The sequence below is a fragment of the Embiotoca jacksoni genome, unplaced genomic scaffold, assembly GCF_022577435.1.
Source record: "Embiotoca jacksoni isolate LCO1_2020_lvr unplaced genomic scaffold, fEmbJac1.0.p SCAF_16, whole genome shotgun sequence".
NCBI classification, from domain to species: Eukaryota; Metazoa; Chordata; class Actinopteri; family Embiotocidae; genus Embiotoca; species Embiotoca jacksoni.
The window spans coordinates 5,144,426-5,169,347 of NW_027185296.1; the positions used below are offsets into that span (position 1 = coordinate 5,144,426).

General features: G+C 41.1%; 1 protein-coding gene across 8 annotated transcripts in view; it reads right to left on the reverse strand.

Moving 5' to 3' along the window:
* LOC138198793 (cytosolic carboxypeptidase 6-like) overlaps positions 1-24,922 on the reverse strand; it is a 289,794-nt gene that overhangs the window by 1,100 nt on the left and 263,772 nt on the right. For all 8 annotated transcript variants that reach the window (XM_069150427.1, XM_069150426.1, XM_069150425.1 and 5 more), the window contains 3 exons: positions 13,521-13,673; positions 9,687-9,849; positions 50-143 (listed from right to left, as the gene is read on the reverse strand). In XM_069150427.1, coding sequence (XP_069006528.1) covers positions 50-143; positions 9,687-9,849; positions 13,521-13,673 — 410 coding nt within the window. The remainder of the gene's footprint in view (positions 1-49; positions 144-9,686; positions 9,850-13,520; positions 13,674-24,922) is intronic.

The window sequence follows — 24,922 nt, forward strand, 5'->3', positions numbered from 1 at the left end:
AACAGATTTAGTTTCATATTTATTTATTCCTGATACCATACTGTTTTACCTTTGAATGTGAGTTAGTCTGTTGTCCCTGATAAGGTTGTTGAGTTTGTAGTAATCCAGGTAAGTTCGAGCCACATTCCTGCCCAACTTCATGTCTGAAGAAGGAGAGTTAAAGCAAACTGTCTTTGGCTGAGCCTCAGTAACACTGATCAAAACATGTCTGAAACTGGTGGTTACAGAGCCATTAGAGTAGCAACACAAGGGGAAAATGTAACATCAATCTGCACAAATCACTATTGTAATCAACAAAGTGTCAAATGACTATGTGTGATGTAAAAGGGGTCACTCATAGTGACAAACCCACAAAGTATCATTAACTAATTTTGCTGTTCCCTTCAGCTCTATGAAGCATTTTAGCATCCTTGAGCTAATTGTTTTGGTTGTATTACCAATCATTTTACTGCTGGCTTCTCTGACTGCTCTTAACAGGGAATTGTTTTACCTAAAAAGCTTTGATAAACAGACTGTACACTAACGGCCCAGCAATAACAGCGGCTTGAAAAAGAATAATAAACAGGCTTTTAGCAAATAAAGAGACCAAAAATGAGTGAGAATACTGGACTTTTCATTAATCAGATGGAAAGATAGAAACAATGGAAATGAAGGCTCATGTTGCTCTGCGTCTTCTGAACTATATAAACTTAAAATATATGTTGTTGTGTTTACTACATTTGGTGCTCCTCACAAGTGGTCAGCCAAAGGAGCCCTGGTTAATGGTTTTAGCTCCATATGTGCATTTACTGCTAAGACAAGTCAAAATATTGGTTGTGACAAAGGTCTATGAATCAGATTTATTTGGGAACGATAAAGAAAATACAAGATGATGTATGCTGATTTATTTTTTTCTGCTCCCAGAGAGCAGGGTGGCAGAGAACGGGAACCAAATACTAAAATATTCAACAATGTAGAAAGAAGAAGGCATCAATGTATTAGGATTCAAGGCATTTCAAAATGTATATTTGCATGATGCATTCAAACCACTGACTCACCACGAGAGACACATGTAGCATAAAGCAATATTGAAAAAAAACAACAACTTAAAAGCGTCCCCTCTGTCAATGCCAACACACTCAGGGAGGAACAATAAATAACTAGGGACAAGCGCCTGGAGAAATGAGCAGTGCAAATCCTCAAGGTGCGAGTACAACACACCGCTGAAGTAAGTAAGGCTAAATCAGCTGCATTTCACTCACGTCAGCCAACTGCACGGTGCTCATATGAATCAGACAAAAGCAATTACTTATACACCGAGGCCTTATTTAAATTCAGGGGTGGGTGCACTCATCATCCTCCTGCCCAATTGTCCCTCACTACATTAGGGACAATATCAATAACCTGACTGCTTTTATAAAATCGTTGCGTGTCTATGAGTGCTGTTGCTAGGTCTGTAATCATTAGGGTAGCAAAGCAAGTAATGATGTCAATCAGGTTCAGATAATGAAGAAATAGCGAAACACTGAATGCCAACAATGTTCCCAATCACTAAGAGGGAGGATATAGTTAAATAAGAACAGTTTTACTAACAGAAGTAAATCTAGTCACTGGGGTGAGTGAACTGGAAAAACACCACATCAATACGAGCTGCCAATCTATCTGTCGGTCCCTTCAGACATTTCTCCATCCTCCATCTATACGGGACATCCATACATACTGTTCATATACGGAGATCCCAACGTAAAACAAATGGATCCATAAAGGTTTGTCCCTCTCTTGTGGCATTGATGTTTAGTTATTTCCATTCTTCACTGGGTTGGAGCATGACAGAGCAGCACAGAGACATAATCTGTCACTTTCCCCTGTCATTACCTTGTTGATACCCAGATACGACCTGTCATCTGCTGAACTATCTATCTGTCACAAGAGTGTGATTGAAACAACTGCCATACAGAGAAACGATTTAGTAGTAGTAACAAACACAAATAATAAAAAAAAAAGGCGGTGATTTGATCATTTTTATGTTTCTTTTCCAATTTCTTGTAATGATAAAAATGATCTATGATACATAAATAATGATTGCTATAAAAGTGAAAAACAAGTCTTTAAAAAGATAGAACAGGCTGTCTGGGCATATACACTTCTGGCTTTGTTTGTCATACCTTGAGCAACACACACACGCACGCACGCACGCACGCCGCACACACACACACACACACACACACACACACACACACACACACACACACACACACACACACACACACACACACACACACACACACCAGTATACCAGGTTAGGCCTGTAAATATGCAAGCAAGCCTCTGTAGTGAGTCTGTCACCTTGGCCTTTGATGGTGTATTAATGTGTATGTTCGGAGGCCACACAGGACTTCATTCTTCACCCGGCAGGCTGATGGCAACACTCTCCACATGACTCCAGACTCTGTGTTTATACCCCATCTGGCTGTTTGTCTGTTAGTCCTGCATCAGGCCAAACTTGCTGCGTGTGTGCGTGTGCCGGCAGGGGTCCCGCAGTCTGTCTCATTAAACACTGCTAGCTGATGATACTGATGAAGCTGAGGTAAAACTACAGATGAACAAAAAAGGTTATGTCCTTCTGAATGAGCTTTTTATGCAAATTTTAATGTGTAATAGTTCTAAACAAGACTGATGCTGTGTTCCAAATTAGTTACTTCCCTTAGTACACTATAGTACTCTTACATGTTATACTTGTGTTGTACTTGACGGGGTAGTAATGTTTCACATCGCACACCATATCTGCTGGCCTAGAGTATTTTACCCAGAAATGAATGTTGTTTTCTTGCCCATTTGTTTAATGCACACAATAAACTGATGGCTTTAATCCAACAGCAGGATGGTGGTACTTAGTGAGAAATAAACATGTTTGTGAAGTGTTCAGCAACAGGAGTTGGAAAATGCATTAAGTTGTTGGCTTCATACTTGTAGATATTTGTGGACTGTTTTGAGTACGCCATCAACTTACTTATAGTGCCCTGCATATTTCCATACTTGTCAGTGTGAACGCACTTATGCATTTAAAATTGTGAGTGTTATTATGTAAATATGCCATTTCGAACACAGCAAAAGAGTCTACAGCTATGCTAGCAGCTTTGAGCTAAGTCCTATATGAGCTAAATGATAATGCACCTGTAATGTTGACTATATTCAGCATCTGATTTTAGTCAGCTAATGTTGTAGAAAGCTAAAATTTGCTAATTGGCAAAGTATCACGGACCTGATTTGTCCTGATGATGGCACTAAAGAAAGATTAAGAGGTAACCATAATTATTACAATTTATCTTAAAGGGTAAATATAATTTTACTCTGTATGTAGTCATAGCAGTTCATCTCGTAAATATGTCAGAGGATAACTGAATAGTTTGATCTGTTAATGCCACTGGAGTGGAAGTTCAGGGAGCACTGTAGGAACCATAAAAGGCTGCACAAAATTTCAAACAGATCCATGTGATAGTTGTTCAGATATTTCAGTCTGAACCAAAGTGGGGGACCAACCAGCCAATCAACCAGCAGACTAATATTCCCTTCCTTTCAGCCATGCTGTTATCATGGCTAAAAATAGCACATGATTTTGATGTATGTAGGTATTAGTCTGTTTGCTGTTCGGAGATGATACGTGTACATAGTCGAGGACTCGCATATACAAGTACACTGGAAACATACACCCTCCTTGTATCCTTGAAGTCTTCCCTCTGACCTCTGGAAAGTTTTTGCGTGTTTTCCTCAGTTCTCTGTCATCAGCAGAGCTTGGTGCCAGTCCTGAGCTCTTTGGCCAGGCACGCTCAGCGACAAAAATATCTCCCAGACCCCACCGTGCGCAGATGGCCTCTCAGCTTGGCTTGTCACGACTCACCGTCCATTACAGGAGGGTTTGTGATGGACGGTCAGCTTCTGAAGGAGAACTTCTTTCACTGGGTGAGCGGTCGGAGACGCGGAGGATGCCCTGACTGTTGCCTGGCCCGTTGCCGGGGGAAACCGTAGGGTCTAGAATGAGGCTGTTGCTGCAGTAGGAAGTGATGAGTGTGTGAGCCAGGAAACAGTCGGCGGGCTGTAGCTTGGATTAGAGCGGTGGGTGGTGGTGGAAATATTCAGAAAAGCTGCTTCAGTCCACATCTAGGCAGTCTCTAATGAACTAACACAAGGACTAATATTGATAATATTGTTAATATTGTGTCATCAACATCACCAAATGTAAAAGCATTATCATTATCATTGTGTAATCAGAATCCATCATTAGGTAGGTCAAAGAGGTGTGCGTATGCAGCCTGTCAGCATCTTGCCTGCTTGTCACGGAGGTGTGTGTGGTGTGTTCTTTAACATCTTGGTACACATAATAGTGTTGTCTAATCAATAGCAGGTCATTGTCATGGCTCAAGGGCATGCCAGCTTAAACGCTGATGAGATATGGGACACGTGAGACGAAGGGTTTGGGGGGCATCATGACTTGTTTACTGCAGCTGTTTGCTGTCAGCACCACATTTAGCGGCTTTCACCGCCATGTCTCTCGTGCCTGGTCCTGCCGGACAGACAGACAAGGTGACGAACAGACAACAAGGCCCCTAGTGGTAATATGAACAAGACACGTGGAGAATGTTGTCTAGATCGGACGGGAATTAACAAGGAGACAAGCAAGGGGACATTCAAGCCATCAATACGGGCCACTGACAGGTGCTGTCACTGCACTGACACGTAGAGAACTAATTATCAATGCTAATTAAGGGCCTGGTCAACAACAGCAATACAGAAAGGGACATTTTTGTCCCCAATAGCAAATCAACAGACTGAAAGACCTCACGTCCAGCTGCCCAAAGGGACAAACAGGAGCTGATTTAAATCCCTGACAGGAGGAACCATCCCTGCCAAGGAGACAGGCTCTGAAACTTGACTAATAAAATAAAAATGTTATAACAAAGGCTTCTGTTTTCCTACAGTATACATTAACAGCAATATCCTCAGAACAACACAGCTCTAAAAACAGGATATAGATACTATTTTTGTAAGCTAGTTATTATATTTATTTACGAGAATTCTGCTTCTTTGTAGGTTAGGAAACATTGTGCTTTGTTTGTAAAAGTTCGAGAAAGAAAGGAACTGTGAAACAAAAAGAGTAAAAGTATAACCATACGTCTCATCTGGGTACTTGTGGTTTATAGCTTCAACTCTGTCTATATGTTCTTTCTTATTGCTGTCATCAATCCTATACATATTCATTTTTATAACCTTACAATCTGATGACAGAAGAGACAATAAATAAAAATGAACTGAAAATAGTAACTTCATTAAACAAATACAGAGAATATGCTTTAAAGGATTTGCACCACAATGGATAACACTGGTTAACAAAGCTTTTGTCCCATTCAAAAATAATAACCTGTTTGTTACTTTATGTATTCTTGCACACTGAATCCAAATATGTTTTTGGAATTTCATTATTTTTTTAATTTTGTTGTTGCAAGCGGTACAAATGAAGGTGGAGCCCCTCTATGTAGGCAGACTATTGATGGGAACTGAAGAGAGATGTTTCTGAGGCCAGATATAGGTAAAAACATTCACTTGTACATTTCAGTTTTAGTGTGTACATATTTAAGTGTGACAACAGTTTAACTAGAATAAATAATATACAGTCTGACACTTAAAAAAGCCTGGCTGATAGAATATATTCTATAAACAGATTTGAAGTCTGACTACCTTAGTTTGTGGGACAATGACCATTTTAAATTGTGTTGCCCAGTGTTATCTGTGATTTGCTTTGGATTTTATAGTTTGGCATCTTTCTGTTTATTTTAAAACAATTGAACTTCTTTTTCTTGCTCTTCAACAGCTCTTATTGGTTACACATAAAATGCCTTAAAAACACTTTTCACTGGTTTTCAGCTTTTACTGTACGACTGACACTTCCACTACTTTCACCTATAAACAGAGTTTATACTTTAAATAATTGCCCCTCAGCTGACTCCTCAAGCTCAGTCACACTTTGATCATTTCAATTCCTCTGAGGGCTTGAACTTCTTTTATTACTTTTAGCTGCCATTTCAACTTCTTTCACAACTTGTATTCTGACTGCCACTTCAACTTCTCTCAGCATTCAAACAATTTCAGATGTTTCAACTGCACATCTTCAGCACGACTTACATTTTCTCCAGAAAATGTAGCCTTCTGTAGTACAAATGATGTTCCCAAACTTTCTCCAACTTTCCATGGACACAAGCCTTATCAGCATTTGCAAAAAAAACTACCACAACACAACCGGAGGTGTGCATGTGTGTTTGTGCATCTCTGTGAGTGCTCATGTGAGGACACATGTTCATCTGAGCATGGCAACAATATTTGTGCAATCAACTGTGTATAAATCTGAGTGTCTCTGTGTGTGCTTGCTTGCATATGTGAGCACCTATCCATTTGTGCATGTCTGTGTGATATGATGTGTATGATGTGTGGTAGTGAAGCATATTTGCCTCCAAGCTATATCATTTGCATACTTGTCACAGCCTGTCCATTGGGTGTCAGGTTCACTCATGCATCAATTGGTAGCTTAGGTATTCATTGTGGTGAGGTGCACGTCGAGAGTTGCTGCTTTGGAGCACAGACGTCACACACATAGGGCGAATGAGAAGTATGTACTGTATGTGTGTGTGCACATGCACCATTTGGACCAGTCAGAGTCAGCTGCCCTGCTGTCAATCCATGCTGTATCTGCATCTGCACATCTGCTGATGTCACACAACCTGATGAGTAACCCAAAACAGTCGCACTTGATTATATCATGGGTGATCACCTTTCATGTGAAGACCTCAATTTCCTTTGCATGTCTGTCTCCACTGAAGGAAATCAACAAATTCACAGGAATCCAGCAAGAAATTCAGCACAAGGACGAAATTTAAAATCTGCACATTTGTAATATGACAGAAGAAGCAACTGCTCAACTCAATGCAGGAAAAACATGAGAAAAGCCTTCCAATCCTGAATCCTGAATCCTGAATGAAGTTTTTCAATAATACTTCAAAGTCACAGAGATCACTGTCTCTCAAAATACAAAAAAGAACACACACACTCTTACACACTGGTTAAGTAGGCCCCTAAGGCTCACATAAAAGTACACATACTGTACCCACACACACACACACACACACACACACACACACACACACACACACACACACACACACACACGTGAAGTTTCATGCACACTCACACAACACACACTCGCACTGAAAGCGTCAAGCTGTGTTTTGAACAAGATCCCAGATTCTCTCAACCTTGATCCATTCCACTCTCCAGTTCTCAGTCTGGACTTGAAGGTCCGTCAAAAAGTGCTGCCTCACTATGAAAGTAGAGAAAACAGGAAGAAAAAAAACAGGCTGAAATGTTTAAATCCAGTACAGGGAGGTGGGACATGAGTGACATGGGAATTTACCTTGCTGGGAATAACTTTAAGTACAGAACTCTGCACACACACACACACACACACACACACACACACACACACACACACACACACACACACACACACACACACACACACACACACACACACACACACACACACACACACACACACAGGTGTTAAATGATTAGAGGACAAAGAGAAGACAGACACACAATAGAGGTTGTCCCTGCTGTTTCAGAGAAGAGGATTCTCAGCTTGACTAGATGATATAATGAGCTGTTATGTTCTGGGTGACGAGATGAGAGGAAAGGACAGAATAAAGGAGAGAGGAGGACACAAGAGGAGAGGAGAAATCAAAACACACACGCACATTGCTGTACTCCATTTTTACAAGCACCATCAAACTGTGTCAAAAGTCTCAGCTGTGAGAGAGGTTAAGATTTCAGTCGTGGTGGCTACAAGTCGCAGCAGTGGAGAAGAAGGAGAGTCAGGAAAGGGTTAAGTAGGAGTTAAAGGTCCAGGTTTATTTGTCAAGTATTAGTTTGTGTGTGTGTGTGCGCATCAGGTGAGAGAAGCGGAAGAGGAGGGGTTGAGGGTGGATGAGGTGGGTGATGTGGATGCTAACGGTCTCTGTTGATGATTTGCATGCGCCATCGAGCTGACTGCCGGGGCGTAAAAAGTGACATGGTCGGCTCTTTCAACCTGCCTGACCCCAATCTCCAGTCTACACCAGGTCCCTGCACTGCCTGCCCACGCTGCGGAGCTCCTCCTCCTTCTTGGACCCCTCCCTTCTTGCAGCTTAACACACATACACACTCCTGGAAAACAAAAAAGAAGTCTTCCTACCAGACCCCGAGTTCTCTCATAGTTTGACCTTCAGAGGAAATGTGCACACACACACACACACACACACACACACACACACACACACACACACACACACACACACACACACACATACACACATAAACAGGAACCTGGATCCCTTTGTATCTCTTATCTTCCTCCAAACCCACTGTCACCACTTTTACTGAAAACACGGAGTGGGATATGTTATGTGCTGTTTGTTCAGCATAACAGTCAGACATTTGTCCCTTCAATGTAACACTTACTATTAGTTTGTGGATGTGGTGGTGCACTGTGTGCATGCACATGTTTTTACTTTCATCTGAGCATCACACTTGTAATACACAGACCTCAGATGTTTCTGAGAAGCATTAAAGTGATGAGAGCGAGTGGAAAACACACACCACATCATCATCGTACAGACTAACTCATGCCTGTGAGGAAGAGCAGACTTGTCCTCTATATGTTAGTCTGTCATGGAATTATAATCTATCATAAAGATTTCCAGTGGTCCATATGTAGAATTGATCATATTATCACAAACTTTTGAATCATGACTCGCCTCTTCTATTGCAAAGCAGATAGTTGCAGCTCCAGGCACTAGAGGGCACTAGGGCTACGTCTATATTCAGCCGCCCCTCCACCTACAGTGTATGTGTAGGGAAGCACATACTTTTCATATGTAGGGTCCTTATCGCTCTCTCTAAATCTCTCTTCCTCCCTCTTCTCACTCACTCTATCGGTAAGATCAGACCGCCATCGGCCAGCTCTCAGGAGCTCTTCAGCCCTGAGAAGGTCAGTCGAAGGAAAACTGCCTCCCATCTGCCTCCATTAAGGTACCTGTGAACTTCACTTTCCGTGATGAAGGAATATGCGTGCTCCTATGTGTGTGTGTGTGTGTGTGTGTGTGTGTGTGTGTGTGTGTGTGTGTGTGTGCATGCTTGTAGTTGACGGGGATCTTGTTTGTTCCATTGTTCCATTGTTTATCGCAATCAAAGCTTCAACTGAGCGCACACACAGCACTACATATGCCAACACAAGCCCCTTTCTCCTCTCTCCTTTGTAAATGAAATCAATAGACGCAGCTATCACATCCCTATTCTGTCACTGCACATCTGTCGCAACAAGAGGCAACAAAAGAGCAACATGCTTTTCTAGTGAGTACACATGACCTGACACACAAACACATTCTCACACACACATGCACACACTCACACAACGAGGAACACATTAAAATAATGAGTCCAGTGATTACAAGATCAGTTGGCTTGATTTCAGTGGGAGATTGTTGCTGCAGGGACAGCGTGAGTGTGTTTGTGGGTTTTTGTGTGCGAGATGAGAAAATAAAAGAGAACATTTCTGCTCCTCTCTCCACTTTGAACCAAATCTTTTCCTTCCACACAGAGAGATCACACATGGTGAAGGATACATGTCTCCTCAGTGTAGGGCACAGGAGCGGTGCTGCCAGCTGTCATGTAGCTGTAGAAGGAAACCTCCAGAGTGTAGCAGTAGGATGTGTCATCAAGGAGACCTCCGAGGAAACGTCTTCCGGTGCCGGCCTTTACCACATCGCGGTTAAAGGAAGTGTTGGACTGGAGAAACCCACGGAAAAACAAACTACGTGTGAGATATTGACGTAAATAGATGAAGACACTTTGGAGGATTTAGCCTCAAGTTCTTGTGTCATCAAACTTCCACCCTGTCAAACCATTTTTGAGGAAGAAACTGGAATTTGGAGATCATTAACTCCATTTACAACACAGAAACATAAATACCTCTATAGATCCTATGGAAACTGTTGCGTTTACTTTTCAAAATGTAACAGCGGGTGGCCAAAGTTTCCCAACTTATATTTTTCAATGCAAAATGTTTTGGCCTTTAAAACCTGAATGACAAATTATTATTCAGGGACTGCCAACTTCTTTAGGATCACACAGCAACTAATGGGTTGGACAAATCTGCAAAGACCTGAGAGTGCTCTTGTGGTCAATCTCTTCAAAATAAGAGATGGTGAGGTGTCATCTATGAATTACACAGGTATTGCATACATGAGAACACACTTATGTTTTAGCAATAAAGAGTAATAAACAGTCTATGAGACCAATCAGATACAGTTAACAGTTTTATAATGATGACAGAACAAACCAGGTTACTATCTGTACTGTAATGTGGTGTCACTTACATGTTTCCTTTTGTATTGTCCTTATTATAAGTGAAGAATATCTATGTCAAATAAAATATATGTTCAAAATCCAGAAATGTTCTGGTGCACGGATGAAGACAAGATGGAACAGATATTTAGATTTAATATTTGTTGGCTAACTTTGTTGCTAAAGCCTGGGAAAAACATCAGCAGGGTCTATTTGTTCAGAATCTCTTGAAAGTTTTAAAAGGTTTGTTGTTACTTTTTATTTTTATTTTGTTAATAATGATGTCCTGTTAGCTTGTTTGGCCTGGGAATATTGCTTATGCATGGCACAATAATAGAAATTAATTAATCAATCAATCAATCAATCAATCAATCAATCAATCAATCAATCAATCAATCAATCAATCAATCAATCACATAGTGATGAACCCACAGATAATTATTACCCAACTCTGCAGTTCCTCTAATCTCCACAACTTCTTTCAGCTCAATGTTTTGGTTCTACTTTATATTTTGGTTCGCTCTCACCGCTCTCGTCAGAACTGTTTTCAGCCAAAGCAGGCAGGTCTAAAAACCGTCTTTATGCTACCTGCCAAGGAATACCACGGGTAAAAAATAAGGCATCTGTAACTGAGTGATAAAGTTTCCCCATTAGCTGCCTATTTCCCTGTACTTCCTGCATATATTGTAAATTAAAAGCCCTCATTTTGAATTAAAAGCCCTCCAAAGTTTCAAAGATGTTCCAGCTTTATTTTAGGTTTTGACCATCATGTCTCATGAGTGACAATGCATTTATGCCCAGTGATTTCTTTCTCAGTGACTTATAGAGGGTAGATTATTTTTGAACACACCCATTCAATGTCATTACAAAGATCAGCTCTAAATAGATGAAGCTGGAAAAAAAAAAAATCACATCTATTTTGGGTTTGAGCGCGTCAGCTATACTACATAAATATGATGCCGTCTTGGGAAGAGTGTGGAAAAAGTTTCCATTCACTGTCACTCCACTCTGCTGCACTGAGAGTTGCCTTGCAGACTTGGCAGCCACCAGTGGGAGTTCGCCATGATTGTGTTGTGCTGCCGCTGCTCCTGCTGCACTGGGCTTTAGGTAGTGCTGAATGGGCAGAGGGACAAAAGCGCAGTAAGGGAAATGACCCCTGGGCCAGCTGTCACACAAGCAATACGGAGAAAAAAAAGAGAGAGTGAGAGAGAAATTCTCTTGAAATAGCGCTTTACTCATCCTTCGTAACACAGCACACTGTATAGACACTGACAATAAGTGACATTTCCATACATGTGTGGGTGAACATTTGCCTGGTTGGCTTCTCTCTGTGTCCAGGTTGGCGCTGAGAGTCAATGGGCAAAAAAGATTATTCTTTATGATGTGTGTAAGTGGCTCTGCTATGAAATGTCACTCTCACTGAGAAAACGAAGGTCAGTGGATGTGACACAGAACCGAGAGGAAACAGTTTGGTGGATAATGTATCGGCATGAAAAGGTGTTTGTTAGGTTACGCATGTGTGGCTATGTGGAGGAGCGTCGTAGTCACTGAATGGATAATTCCTACCGCATGCTCTCTTGTCCTTTGCTTCTGTCCCCCATTCATTTCCAATACTTTAAATTTCTACTTTGTTTTCCTCTCCTCACCCCCGTCAGTTTACACAATCCTTCTTGTCCAAATAAAACCAGCTTCAGCCACCACAGAGGGTTCTTTAACAGAACACCTGCATCAATTATACAGAATATCCTGGCCTACTTTTACAGTCCTGTGCTTAGTCATGACCTTCCACTTCTGTTCATACCAGACAAGTGCACATTTCTATTAATATGTATCTGCAATTTCACATAAATTTCACAAAATTCATATTCTCATTAAGACTAGATATTTGCAGCCGACTTCATAACATATTTTTGAGGGGATCGTGTAGATTGTCATACATAATTTCAACTCATATTTGTGCTTCTTTAGGACTTCTGCCACCACTGCTCCGGTTTTGGAACACCAAAATGTTGCACACCTAATAAAGAATTCCAGTTGTATTCTTTTTACATAATTCATATGTTATCAAAATACTGTTGTTGGAGCTATCTGCTATAGTATTGGAGCTATAAGTTGTGTTTAGGAATTAAACCCTTATATATTCATTTTGTTGCTGTTTAGTTTGAGGAATATAGATTAATTTGTTGACTACATTATTAATACCATTACTTTAAATAATTTGAATAATTGTCAATGCTTTTATTTTGAAGGCTCTGGGTAACACGGGCACATCAGGTGAATCTACATATGTGTAGGTATAGCATGGGCAGGCACCAGGAAGAGTTTATTCTTTTTACCAGGGCAAGAGAGGCATGGCATTTTGTTTGTTTGGTTGCAGAAACCTTATGAAACGTTATGCTTGCCTGGACATTGGACTTTGTGCCTCAGTGGCAGTTTCAATTTGAGCTTAGATTTTGTTGTTGTTGTTGTTGTTGTTAAGTCTGAGGACAAATCGCCACAACAACTGTATGTTCTAGATTTGAAATCCATGAGCGTATATTTCAATTATTTTATATCATGCTACTTGTTTTTTTTCCCAAATGTGTTGACAAAGTTTCACCATCTCGTCCTTTGTGCTCCTTTCTTCTGAACACCTATCTCCTCATTTTGTAACACATGGTGGGTGTGTGTGTGTGTGTGTGTGTGTGTGTGTGTGTGTGTGTGTGTGTGTGTGTGTGTGTGCGCGTGCGTGTGTGCGTGCGTGTGCTTACATTTTAACTTGTGTCTGCCAGGTGCATAACCTTCTGCTAATTCATGCATGCATGTAGTCTGTGTTTGTTTACTTCTGACCTAAAACCAACAGCGCAGGTGTCTTCTTAAAATCACCATCCTCCCTCAGATGCGTGCCTTTACCCCTGGGAGGTGCCCAGTGTAATCTAGGTCCTCAACTGTCTGCCACTAAAAGAGCAGCAGTTGGCAATTAAGTGTCTCCCTGAACACCACATCGCCAGTATTTGCAGAGATAACACTGTTTCATGTTCTCTTTCCGAGCTAACCCCAAGACCGAAGCTGGTAAAATTCTGGTCCTGAGCCCACCCCTCTGGTGTCTGTGTGTGTCTGTTTATGTGACTTACAAAGGAGAAGTCTGGTGCATTTTGGCACAGCAGTCGGGGGAAGACAGCCTGTCTCTGGACGCGCTCCTCGTCCTCAAAAACATTGCCGTACATGAAGCCATTCAGCATGGTGGAGTGGGCATGCACGTCAATGTAGAACTCCAAACTAACCGTCTGATGGAGGAAAAGAGAAAGAGAAAAGAGGGACAGAGAAACAGACAGAAGATAAAAAGCAGCAGGTTAGTTGGGATATTTTTCTGTCAGTGAGTAATAGTCCACACTGGAGATTCTCCGCTGGGAGTAAGAAAAGGCTTTTCTTGGCTCTGGGGAGACTGCGCTGGGGAGAGGCTTTCACCCATGGGACGACTACGAACCCTCCAGACACAGCGGACTGAGACTACGCTCTTATACCTGAAAGGAGTCAACCACCCACACATAACTTCAATCAGGCTGTCCTTCTGAAGGGTAAACCTTCACTGCATACATGGACTGGTGAGCTGAGAGGAATACGGTGTGAATACACGCACACGCACACACACACACACACACACACACACACACACACACTCTCTCTCTCTCTCTCTCTTGTAGACGTCCCTGCTTCATCACATCCACCAAACTTATTTATCAGGTTATTATTGACTTCATGAGCGTGTAATGTCTTTTCTCTCTAGTATACTCTGTGTAAAATGGATTCTCTTGCTTGACTGTTATCCCTCAGTCTGCAAACACACACACACACACACACACACACACACACACACACACACACACACACACACACACACACACACACACACACACACACACACACACACACACACACACACAGACTTTTATCCTCTGATACAAATAAATGACATATGAGCATTCTCTAACTTCTAGCTGTAACCCTTACTCTAACAAAACAAGATGCAAAACACAATGTGGCTAAAACACAAAAGCACCAGTTTCAGCCATTTATTTAATGTTCATAAAGTTCAATATTGGACAACTGCTGACATTAGAAACGTGCTGGAAGAACAACTATTTTCCAAAGATAGATTTAAGATAGTAACAAAAATGCAGCGAAGGGGAGCTGATGTAAAAGTAAAAATGGGCCAAAAGCATGTTATTGGATCACCAACAAGAGTAAAGTTCAGCACCCGGTGCCCTTGGTTTTAAGTCTTTGATAGCACTAATTCAACTGGAGAAGTGACAAATTTAGCGACAATCAAAATGATCAGAATGAAAGATGACTACATTTATTTTTATTTGTGAATGTGCTATTGATGGACATCATTGTCACACAATACATCGTACAAAAGAAATAGAAAGCTACTCATAGTTGAAAAAGTAAAACAAACTGAGAACCGTGGTGAGACAGTTCCAGTGAACAAAAAGTGTGAGATTATTGGATCAGGATTTTAGTTTTACTTCTTGAAATTTTAATTTAAACCACTGTTGTCCGCTTTTGTAATTCAATTGTAGTTTGTCTGTCTTGTGTCATTTGAAGTTATTAAGATATTAAAAAGCAAACTAATTTTGTGAATATTGTTTGCCAAAACAGTGCAGTCATCTGCCACAGCTTTGGACTCAGTTCAAGAGATTAATTTGTTACATTTTACGTATTATAGGGACAGTATCATTATTTTTAGGGGAGGGCTTATTGTCAAGTTGTTGCATCTCTGTCAGTAAAGTTCAACAGACTGCACGATTAAACAATGAGTAATCGAATATAATCATTTAAACACAGTCGTGCTTTTGTAGTAGTTCCCATTCATGATACAATTCCCTATAGTATAGATTCACTATACAATGTATGTTTAAGTAATGGCTAACTAAGAGTTCAATATCCAAACTAATGTATTATAAACCCAACCCCACACCTTAACAAGAAATGGTGTGAAGACCTGGCTGTGAAAACACATCCGAACTTCAACAGTCTTAAACTGGTTCTGAAAAGGGCAGGTGTACAAGCCCCAACACAAACACCTTCTGACCCTTAACTCTGGAGCAACACCCACCAGCATCCCTCCTCTTTGCCTCCTCTCTGTATCTCATTACTTTGTTCCCCTTCTCCTGGTTTTATCCTTCCACTCTTCTTCTCCTGCCACTTTATCGCCTTCCCCTCACTACTCATTAAAGATTCAGCACCACACCTTGTTCCCCGTGGGTCATAAAGAGGAGGAGAGGAATGAGAGGATGGAGAAGGGAGAGGGAGAGATAGTGGGAGAAGAAGAAGGGAGGGAGGAGAGGGAACAACAAAGAAGGACAAAAGACAAAGAGAGAAGACGATGCATATGGCTGTGGTAGCATGTATGTGTATGTGTGTGCGTGTGCGTGTGCGTGTGTGTGTGTGTGTGTGTGTGTGTAAGTGTGATGAGACAGAGGGAAAGGGAAGAGCAAACAGAAAACCATAGAGATGGGGGTGCGAATTGAGAAAAAGGGAGAGAATAAGTACATAAAGACAAACAGAGAGAGGGAGAAAATGAGAGAAAGACAGAGAGAGAGATAGAGAGAGACATAGAGATGTGTGTGGAGAGATTGGCAGAGGAGAGAGAGAGAGAGGAGAGAGAGAGGAAAGCAGTGCTTGGGCGGCCCAGGCGACGCAGTGTGCCCGTGTTTGAAATTCCGCTCACAGCCAAAGCAATTTCCTGGCGGTGGCTGTGCTGTCAGCTGCTTGGCTGGCTGGCGGTGAAATATGGTGGCTGGGAGTCGGCCGCTAGCAGCCCCCGACAACCTGATGGATGGAGCCCCAGAGGAGAGGAACAGCAGCAGGAGAAGGTGGGGCGGGAAAGGGAGAAGAAGGAGAGGGATGGGAGGGAAGGAGGGAGATAGGGAGAGTGGGAGAAACAACAGAAAAACAGAAGAAAAAAAGAGCAAGAGGAGGAAAAAAAACAACTAAATGCAGCCAACTGAGCAGTGGTAGTGATGGGAGGTAGACAGAGGGAGAAATATAATAGTGAGACATACTGTAAAGGGGAAAGTTAATTTAAGAATGAAAATAAAAGGGGAGGGGTGAAGAGAAAGAGAGAGAACAGGGAGGGAGATGGGGCAGTATAGAAAGAGAGGGAGGTAAGGAGAGAAGTACATCCAGGTCTATTAGGCTGAGGGAGGAGGGAGGGCAGAGGGAGGGACAACCGCCAGGGTCTAGACAGGGGAAACCAGCCTAATAATCACCTGGGTCTCCCCCCTGTGGCGAGGGTAGAGGGTGGGAGGAGGAAGGATAAAAGGAGGAGGAGATAGAGGTGGCTGGATTGGAGGAGGGTGGACTAGCAGGTGATCAAAAGTGGCAGACTGGGTGGAGCGAGTAGGTTAACTGGCTGTTACATGCTCCCTGTGAGTGACTGAGGTGAATAAAGTGCCTGCAAATTCAGGGCAACTGAGTGTTTAACTAGTTACTCAGAATCAGAAAAGACCAGAAGAAGCTGCAGACACTGACCAAAGTGTGGGGACAAATGAAAATGATTACATACAGTGTGAATGTTGGACATCCAGACAGCTGATTTTGAGCAATGTTTGATGAGGTTAAGGTCAGGATTGATCGATTTCTTTCACACCAACATGGAAATAGAGCTGAAACTAACAACAGATTAGTTGTTAGATTAGAATAAACAATAATCGTAATCTAATTATTGTTTAAGTCAGAAAGTAACAATAACAGGTGACTACTTTTATAATCAACTAATAAAAGGTCATTTTTATGACAAAATCCAAAATATTAATGAGCTTAGCCTAAACCCCAAAATCAGCCCGAGACCAAGAATACATGAAGTGCATGGTTTGGGGTTTCCAGATACATCTGGCCAATGTTTTATGAAAACGGGCATCTCCACCAATTCATAGTGTAAGTAGCGGAGACACTTGACTTAAACATGTATTCATAAAGTGAGGAAGAACATTATTAAGTAGAAACCCACTCAAATACAGAGAACATGTGCGAGAAGAGATTAAGGCCTGAAAACCCTCTTCTTTGTTGTGAGTTAGATACAAACCACATTCACTTCAAGTTTGTTACTGTCCTGATCCTAAACCAGAGGGTCTCCTTCACAGCATCATATGAAGGACACTAGAGGAGTGGCAGTAACAGCCGTGGAGCCTCTACAATGTCATGTCCAAGCTTACTACAATGCTCAGTTAATGCCCTGTCAATCAAACTGAGACGGTTCTGAAGGCCCCACCACTGTGATTGATGCTTCAATTAACAACCCGCTCCGACCTCCAGAATTGTTCATTTGAAATTGTAATTAAGCAATTAAGGGCAATTAAGAAACAGAGACTGCTGAATGAAAGTCAGAAGACAATTTGAGAGAGTGAGAAACAGAGCGGGAGAGAGTGTCCAAATTAAACCTCTCAGAGAGAAACAAAAGCCCCATCTTGCTGCAGAAACTCCAGGGAACTCTAAACTTGTGGTGAACTTGCAGCAGCTGCAAACAGTTTAGTGTAAAACCTAGAAAGGTCAAACGAATGAATTTTGTCAGACAAGTACTTATCTGCTGCATATTAATTAGAGCGGGGTGTGGGGGTGCGTCGAGGGCCGTAAATGCTGGGCTTATCTTTACACGGAAAGGAAAAGGAGCTGATTGAAGCAGGATTACAAGCTCCTGAATAAAGCTCTTGGCATCAGCAGCATACCTTTTAAGAAGAAGGGGAGCTGCTGCTTGTTCAGGAGAAAAAAAGTTAAGCATACTATACCCATAATTGCATATTACACAACATTAAACATATAATACCTACGGGAGGAGTGTAAGTGGTTTCTGCAAGATCCAACTGGGCTTTGAAGTGGGCAGCAATGTCCCTTTGGAAAGACAGGCCTGTGGTTGGATGGAAGCCAATTGATCATTTGTTTCTACCCCGCCCCCTTAGTTACTGAGTTACTGTTGCTACGCCTGTCAATATTTCTGTTTTTGTATGCTACATATGGTCTAGCTCCGCCTGACTATTACTCACCACTTCAATGTTTGTTGTGATTTAAGTCCGGAAACCCTGTTCGCGTTCAAGTTAACTCAGCCACCCTGTGGGGCGGATCAATCAGCTACCACTGGGGGTGCCTAAAGGTGATGACGCTGAAGTAGTTCCAACAATGGCAGAGGTGGTAAACTTTAGGTTCACAACATGCAGTATATGGTGTACAATGCCGATTGTTTCAAGGCTGCTCCAATAGTTTCAAAATAATCTGATGTCTACACCAATTAGGATGCATCAATCCTCATTGGAGTGAAACCTATAGAGCCACACAGTGACTTTAATGTGACTAGTATAATCTTCACAACAATGGATCCTTGATTACACACAAAGGTAAACAACAGTGGGTTTCTCTTGACAATGACATTGGCTTTTTGTTCATATTTACAGCTGATTCATTCAAAAAGGAGAAGCATGCAAAGAAACCTAAACACACATTAGGTGGTTATACATGATATAGCACAAGACAATTAAGGCTAAGGCTAACAGTAAATGTCCAAAGGAAACTGTCAGCTCCTCAGCAGTTGATGAACCATATGGAAGATGTGTGGATACAGACATTTTTTTCTTGTAATGCAGTAACTGTATTGAGCAAGTTAACTGATTGTAAATAGCATGATGAGCGTGATTATTTCCTTTTAACAAAACCCCATTCAGCTGCTTCACAGTACATACTTCATGTGCAAGGTTTTTTGGCTACATTTATGCTTTCTTGCTCTTTTTTTTTTAACAGCATGTCTCACTTTAAATGTAACACAAGAAAAGCCTTTTAGGATGAAGACCAGTTAGTGTGTTTAGTGACTGTAGTGTTATCTCTGTTGACGAGTTTGGCTGCAGTTTCCCTTCTATAATTAGCCTATTCACTCTGATCAAACTTCCAAGACAAACTGACAAAATAAATTAAATGTTGCAGGCGATGAAAGCAACGCTGGGCTAGTTGGTTAACATTACTGTAGGTAGTTACTTCGTAAGATAAGGTACCTTACTTTACCATAAGAAACTACCAATGCATCTCCTTTTATATGGAGTAATCTCTTACAGACCCATGACTTGTTAATATGACGTGTAGAGAAATCCAGAACTCGACAGGCGTGCCTGCCTACTTACACCTGCTCAGTCATTACTGGATAACTGCTGTTGAGGACAGGAGTTTAGCAAATGTTCATTTCCAAAGCAAGCGTGAAAACCTTTTTTTTTTTTTTTTCTTTAAAAAGTCAGGTGAAGTGCCTTTGAGCAAAGTGTTAATCTATTCCCGTGTAGCCACCTAGATGTGAATAGTGGAAATTAAAGTTTCACTCAGAAAAAGATGAGAAAAATTCCCCATAATATCACTTACACAATGTAAAACTCTGACCAATATTTCATTAGTTAGAGAAGCCAATTCAGGTCAGCAGGGCTCGTGGTCAGTGACCCTCTAATGATGTAGCAGTGACAGAACATGGCAGATGGCATGACCTGCCTCATGGATGAGAGTAAATGACACCAAACTCTGCGTTCGTCTGTCTCCATCTATCTGATTTTCTCGCCTCTCCCGCTCCCTCACCCTCTCAGTCTGTACCGTGCTGTCAAATTGATGGTGGTATTTGTCTGTTTATGAACACAGAGGTGACTTGTAATCAGGCTGAACGGGCACAGGCAGCCCTCCGCTTCAGGCCTGTTAGTGCCACATAAGCTGCCACATCTGTTGGGATGGCTTGCCAGGAGAACATGAGAAAGGAGAAGAGAAGGAGGGTGATAGGTACGGAGAGGAAGATGAGATAAGAAAAGACAGCAAAGAAGAGCAAGAGGGGAGGCGTTGAGAAAATAATTTGAAATATTGTGTAAAAACCTTAAGCTAAGGTAAAAGCCTTTAAACTAAGTTGAGAAAAATTGCATAAAAATTGCCAGAGTATGAGACCTTCATCTGTATCTTCCTGTGAGAAGCAAACAATTCAGCTTCCAACGGAGGGAGAATAAAGAGAGGGATGATGGAGGGATTGAAACGACGCAGGGATGATGGGGAAAAATTGGCCGTAAATCTCAGAAATGGATCAGAAATGGTTGGCTGACACCAGAGGACATTTTAACGCACATAGAGAGAGCAGAGAGGCGACGGGGAGGCAGAGAGAAAGACACGCAGAAACCACACGCACTGGCTGCCGACTTCACACACGAGGCAAATCTGAGCGCTGAACAAGAAAGACAAAGAAAGAGGCCTAAGAGTAGCACTGTAGGAGTCACTGAAGGAGGGCATTAGGCAGGATTTCAAGGTGCAAAATCCATCTAGGTGCTGTGACAGGACCTAATACATTTTTTTTCAGATAGAAAATTAATTTTCTAATATTAAAAAGGTCAAAAAAAAGCCAAGGCAACAATGACCTCTTTGTCATCCTCAACAAATTATCCAAAATGGCAGTGTCAGATCGGTGAGGATACATCGGCCAGTGATGAATGCTTCTGGTAATCAGCCAATCAAAAAGAATTTTTCTTCTGCTTTTGATAAATGAGCTGGAAAAGCAACGCTTTAGGAAGGAGATGGGTCCATTTGTTTCTTTGCTCTCTTTTCCTTTTTTTTTTTCTCCCTCCCTCTCCATTTCTCTCTTTTCAAAACAAACAACAGGGTAGCTTGGGAACAGATTATAGCTCCTTGCATCACTGACTCTTTCAGCCATTCTCCCTGCTGACCAATGTTCTGCTGCAGATGGTAAATGATGGAATTTTGTGAAACAGTTTGAGCAACTTTACCTTGAGATTGATGGAGAGGACGTTTACAGTGAGGCTATTAGCAAACACTTGGCTATACGTGAACACATAAATATTTTACATTTTTCACTGTATTGTATAGTATGTGAAAAATCCAGATTCAAAGACCCATTTAAAGCTGAATTAAGCAATTTTGGATGACTCAAAGCAGAAAAAAAACTTTAAACAAGCTCACTCACATTAATATATTATCAGCCCTTCATCAGCCCCTGTGGTATACATTGTAGAAAATCTATGATCTAATACACAAATACAACAAGGGTATCTCAGTGTAGACATTTCTCTTGTCATCTCATGAGTACAAGCCCACCATTCACCACCATGTACCCAACTAACCCCTAGTTTCTTATGGTTCTGTATAGCGCACTGCTATCGCAAGTACATAAATAATCCATAGTGTAGCATTTTGTGTCACTTTCCACCATAATGATCGGGCTCATACTCAGGTTTACTTTATACCTTAATGTTGTCATACTGGCAAAGCAGCGTAAACATGGTTGTATATGTGTGAGCGTGAGGTCTGATGAATAAATACAGAAGTGAAGGGGGTGAAGGATACGCTGTATTTGTTGTAGTGATCACAAGATAAATTTAGGGTTGGTTTAGAATTATTGATAATGTTAATGTGACAAGATAACACCAATCAAATAGTTGAATTCATCACTAGTTTTACACCAGTTACAATAGGTCAGCTTTTGAGACCTCGTGGCCTTGATTTTATTCCGGGAGTTTGGTGAGATTTGTAGGGATTCATCCATGTGGATCAACAGGGCAACCAATGAATTGCAGGGGGCTGAAACCTTCACAGAGCAGAGCAGGGTGTTGATTCTCAGTGAAATCGTCAGTAAGCTTTCGCATAACAGGCAGCCATTTCAATCTACACTGAACTAAAGAACATTTAACACACTTCAGGCAGATAATTCAGCTGGTGCTGTTACACCCACCTTTGTAATTCTATATGTTTATAACTGTCAACAAAATCTTTGATTATTTCTTAAATCTTTAAAACTGGTCACAAATAAATGGTTTTATGTTTTAGAAAAGCTGTGGAAAATGCAAATGAAAACATTAATTAAACAGGAGTAAGTAATGCTTACATTACACCTGAACGTACTTTTTAGTCGTATACTGTTGGGGGCTATTTTCCGTTGCAAAGTTATAAACATTCACATGCTCCTCCTCCAAACCGCCATCTACCATCTTTGATTTCATTTCCTCTTAAGGGGGAACATTTGTCATCATCACTTCCCAATCTGTCTTTATCCAGGCGGTATTTCGTTGGGAGTGATGAATTTATAGCCCTGATGCCAACCAGTAAGTGTGCAACCTTTCTGTATTCACAGATTAAAAAAATTGTTCCGAGTGAGCTGCTTGATGGGACTTAAGTCACTGATTTTAAAACATCAATTCTTATTCGGGTCAGAGTTTCCATAAATACAAGCGAGCAATAATGTTCAGAGCAGTGTTGAATGTCTATACAAATATTTATCAAATAAAAAGTTTCCAGCCATCAGTACAATGCAGCGTAGATTGCTTCTGCTACAAGCTTTGATTTAAATAGCACATGTCTGGGAGCTCGCACCCCGTTATTGAAGTTATTGCCTGAACAGAACAAGGAAGCTGTTTTACCAACAGAGAGGGAGCTGCTGAATTCACAATGACAGAGAATCACTTTGGAGTGACTAAGGTGTCTGTCACAAGAATGGTTGATGGGGTTTCAAACTGAATAGGCTCCTTTGAGCAACAGAGGGCAATGTGACTTTGAAATATGATGCCTTACGCATAGAACTGAGAGAGTTTAAAGCAGTACAGAAGTCACAGTGATAGACAAGGCCTTAGGGTCAGATTTATGTTCATAAGGGCCCACAGCAACATTGTACTGGATCTTAATTCAGTTAATACAAACATTAGATATATGCATTAAATGTATTAAAGTTGGATACCAATCTGAATTTACTGGAGAATAACCAGCCTACCGTTGGTGACTTATTGCCGCGAACCTAAAGAGAGTTTTTCCCTTGGCATCTGGAACAAAGCACACATTGAATAAATAAATAAATGATGTGGTCAACAAACTGAATGAGTGCTGTTAGAATAGAATTAGGCAGTCGCCCAAATCATACATTGGGATATGGGATGGTACCTAAATGGAGATGCAAAATCTTTAAAAATGTCCTTGTTTCTGTTCCAAATTTAAACGGAAATAGTGAAAAAAAATAAAAAATAAGATATACAGTATATTAAAAAAAATATATATATATATTTTTGTGGCCAACTGGAAGAGATTGGATAAGATAGTTACAATTCTAAAGAGTCATCCCATGTATTGACTATGACTCTGAACTGGCAGCAGCGTGTGGTCCAGACTGTGGACTCAGCTCAGCTCGTGAGGCAGCAGGTCGTTACGCATCCAACTGCGACTGGGTTTGCCTTTAGGTGTATTCTGTCAGGGAGGGAAAGTTTAGGAGGTACGGTGGGATTTGCCTGAAATCCAATCTTTAAAAAAAAGGAATTATATTGATGCTGAAATAACACCTGGAGTTAATGTGGAGCTTTATGATAAACTACAGGGGAGCCTATAAAAGTACTGTATATTTTATGTTTTAAATTGATCATTATAGGTGGATGTTTTCTCCTGTCAAGTTATAATCATCAGGTCCTCTAGTAAGCATAAAACATGATGGCAGTCATGATCTGCCACCACCACAAAGTCGTATTTTAAAGTTTAAGCTGTAACTCAAGGAAACTACAAGGTATGTTTTTTTTTTTAATCTGATTTTGGAGTTTCTTGTTATGAATTTACAATTTTAACTGTTTTTTTATTTTTTTTTTTTATCAGAAACAGCTCGTTACGATTTATTATAGCCTGCAGACATTGATAACATTTCCTGTATTTGTCCTGTAAAAGCATCACATATCAAACATTGCATTCCTAACACACTTTTACACAACTAACATGAAGCATCAATGACAGTAAAACGATGAAACCAGGATGCTATTAAATCGATATTTTCTAGCTTGTTTGCTGTGATATTGGACTCTCTGACAGCTGCCACCCACCTGTTTCACTGACTTGCTGAAACTTGGGTAACTGTACTGCAGACAAATACAATTTCAGAAACATCAAGGCTACAGGAGGATGAACAGTCTGTGCTAAATTAAAGGTGCAATCAGTGATATTTTACTAGTCCACTGCATGAAATTAGTGTCATTTCTAATTTGAGCTGATATGTGTTGCTAATTAATTTCAGTTTATCAAATGTTGCCTCAATGATGCTATGATTTAAGCATTATGAATACTCCAGACTCACAGGTCCTCTGAGCTACCCACCACTTGCTCTAGCAAACTCTAGAAAAGAATTACCTGAAAATTTAAAAATTTCAATTCTAGCTATTATAGTTGTTAAACCAACACACAGTTAGTGGCGAGTAAATAGACCACGTATGCTAGATTAACTCAACTGTTCTGCTGTGGCTGCTGCTGATCTCCTGTTAATGGAGTCCTCCAGCAGAGCCCTCCAACTCTGGTAGCCTCATTAGACTCCATGCCCGCTGTGTGAGATGAGCATGAATGGAGGGCAGCAGCACAGGACCCCCTGGCTGCAGTTTTGGCATTGAAACTGGCATCTGGGAGCCCCAGACATGAGTAGTGTGTCTGATGGGATTAACTGGCTGTGGCGAGAGCGAGACAGAAGAGAAGAGGTTGCCCAAGCTTCCAAATTAACTCTGCAAGA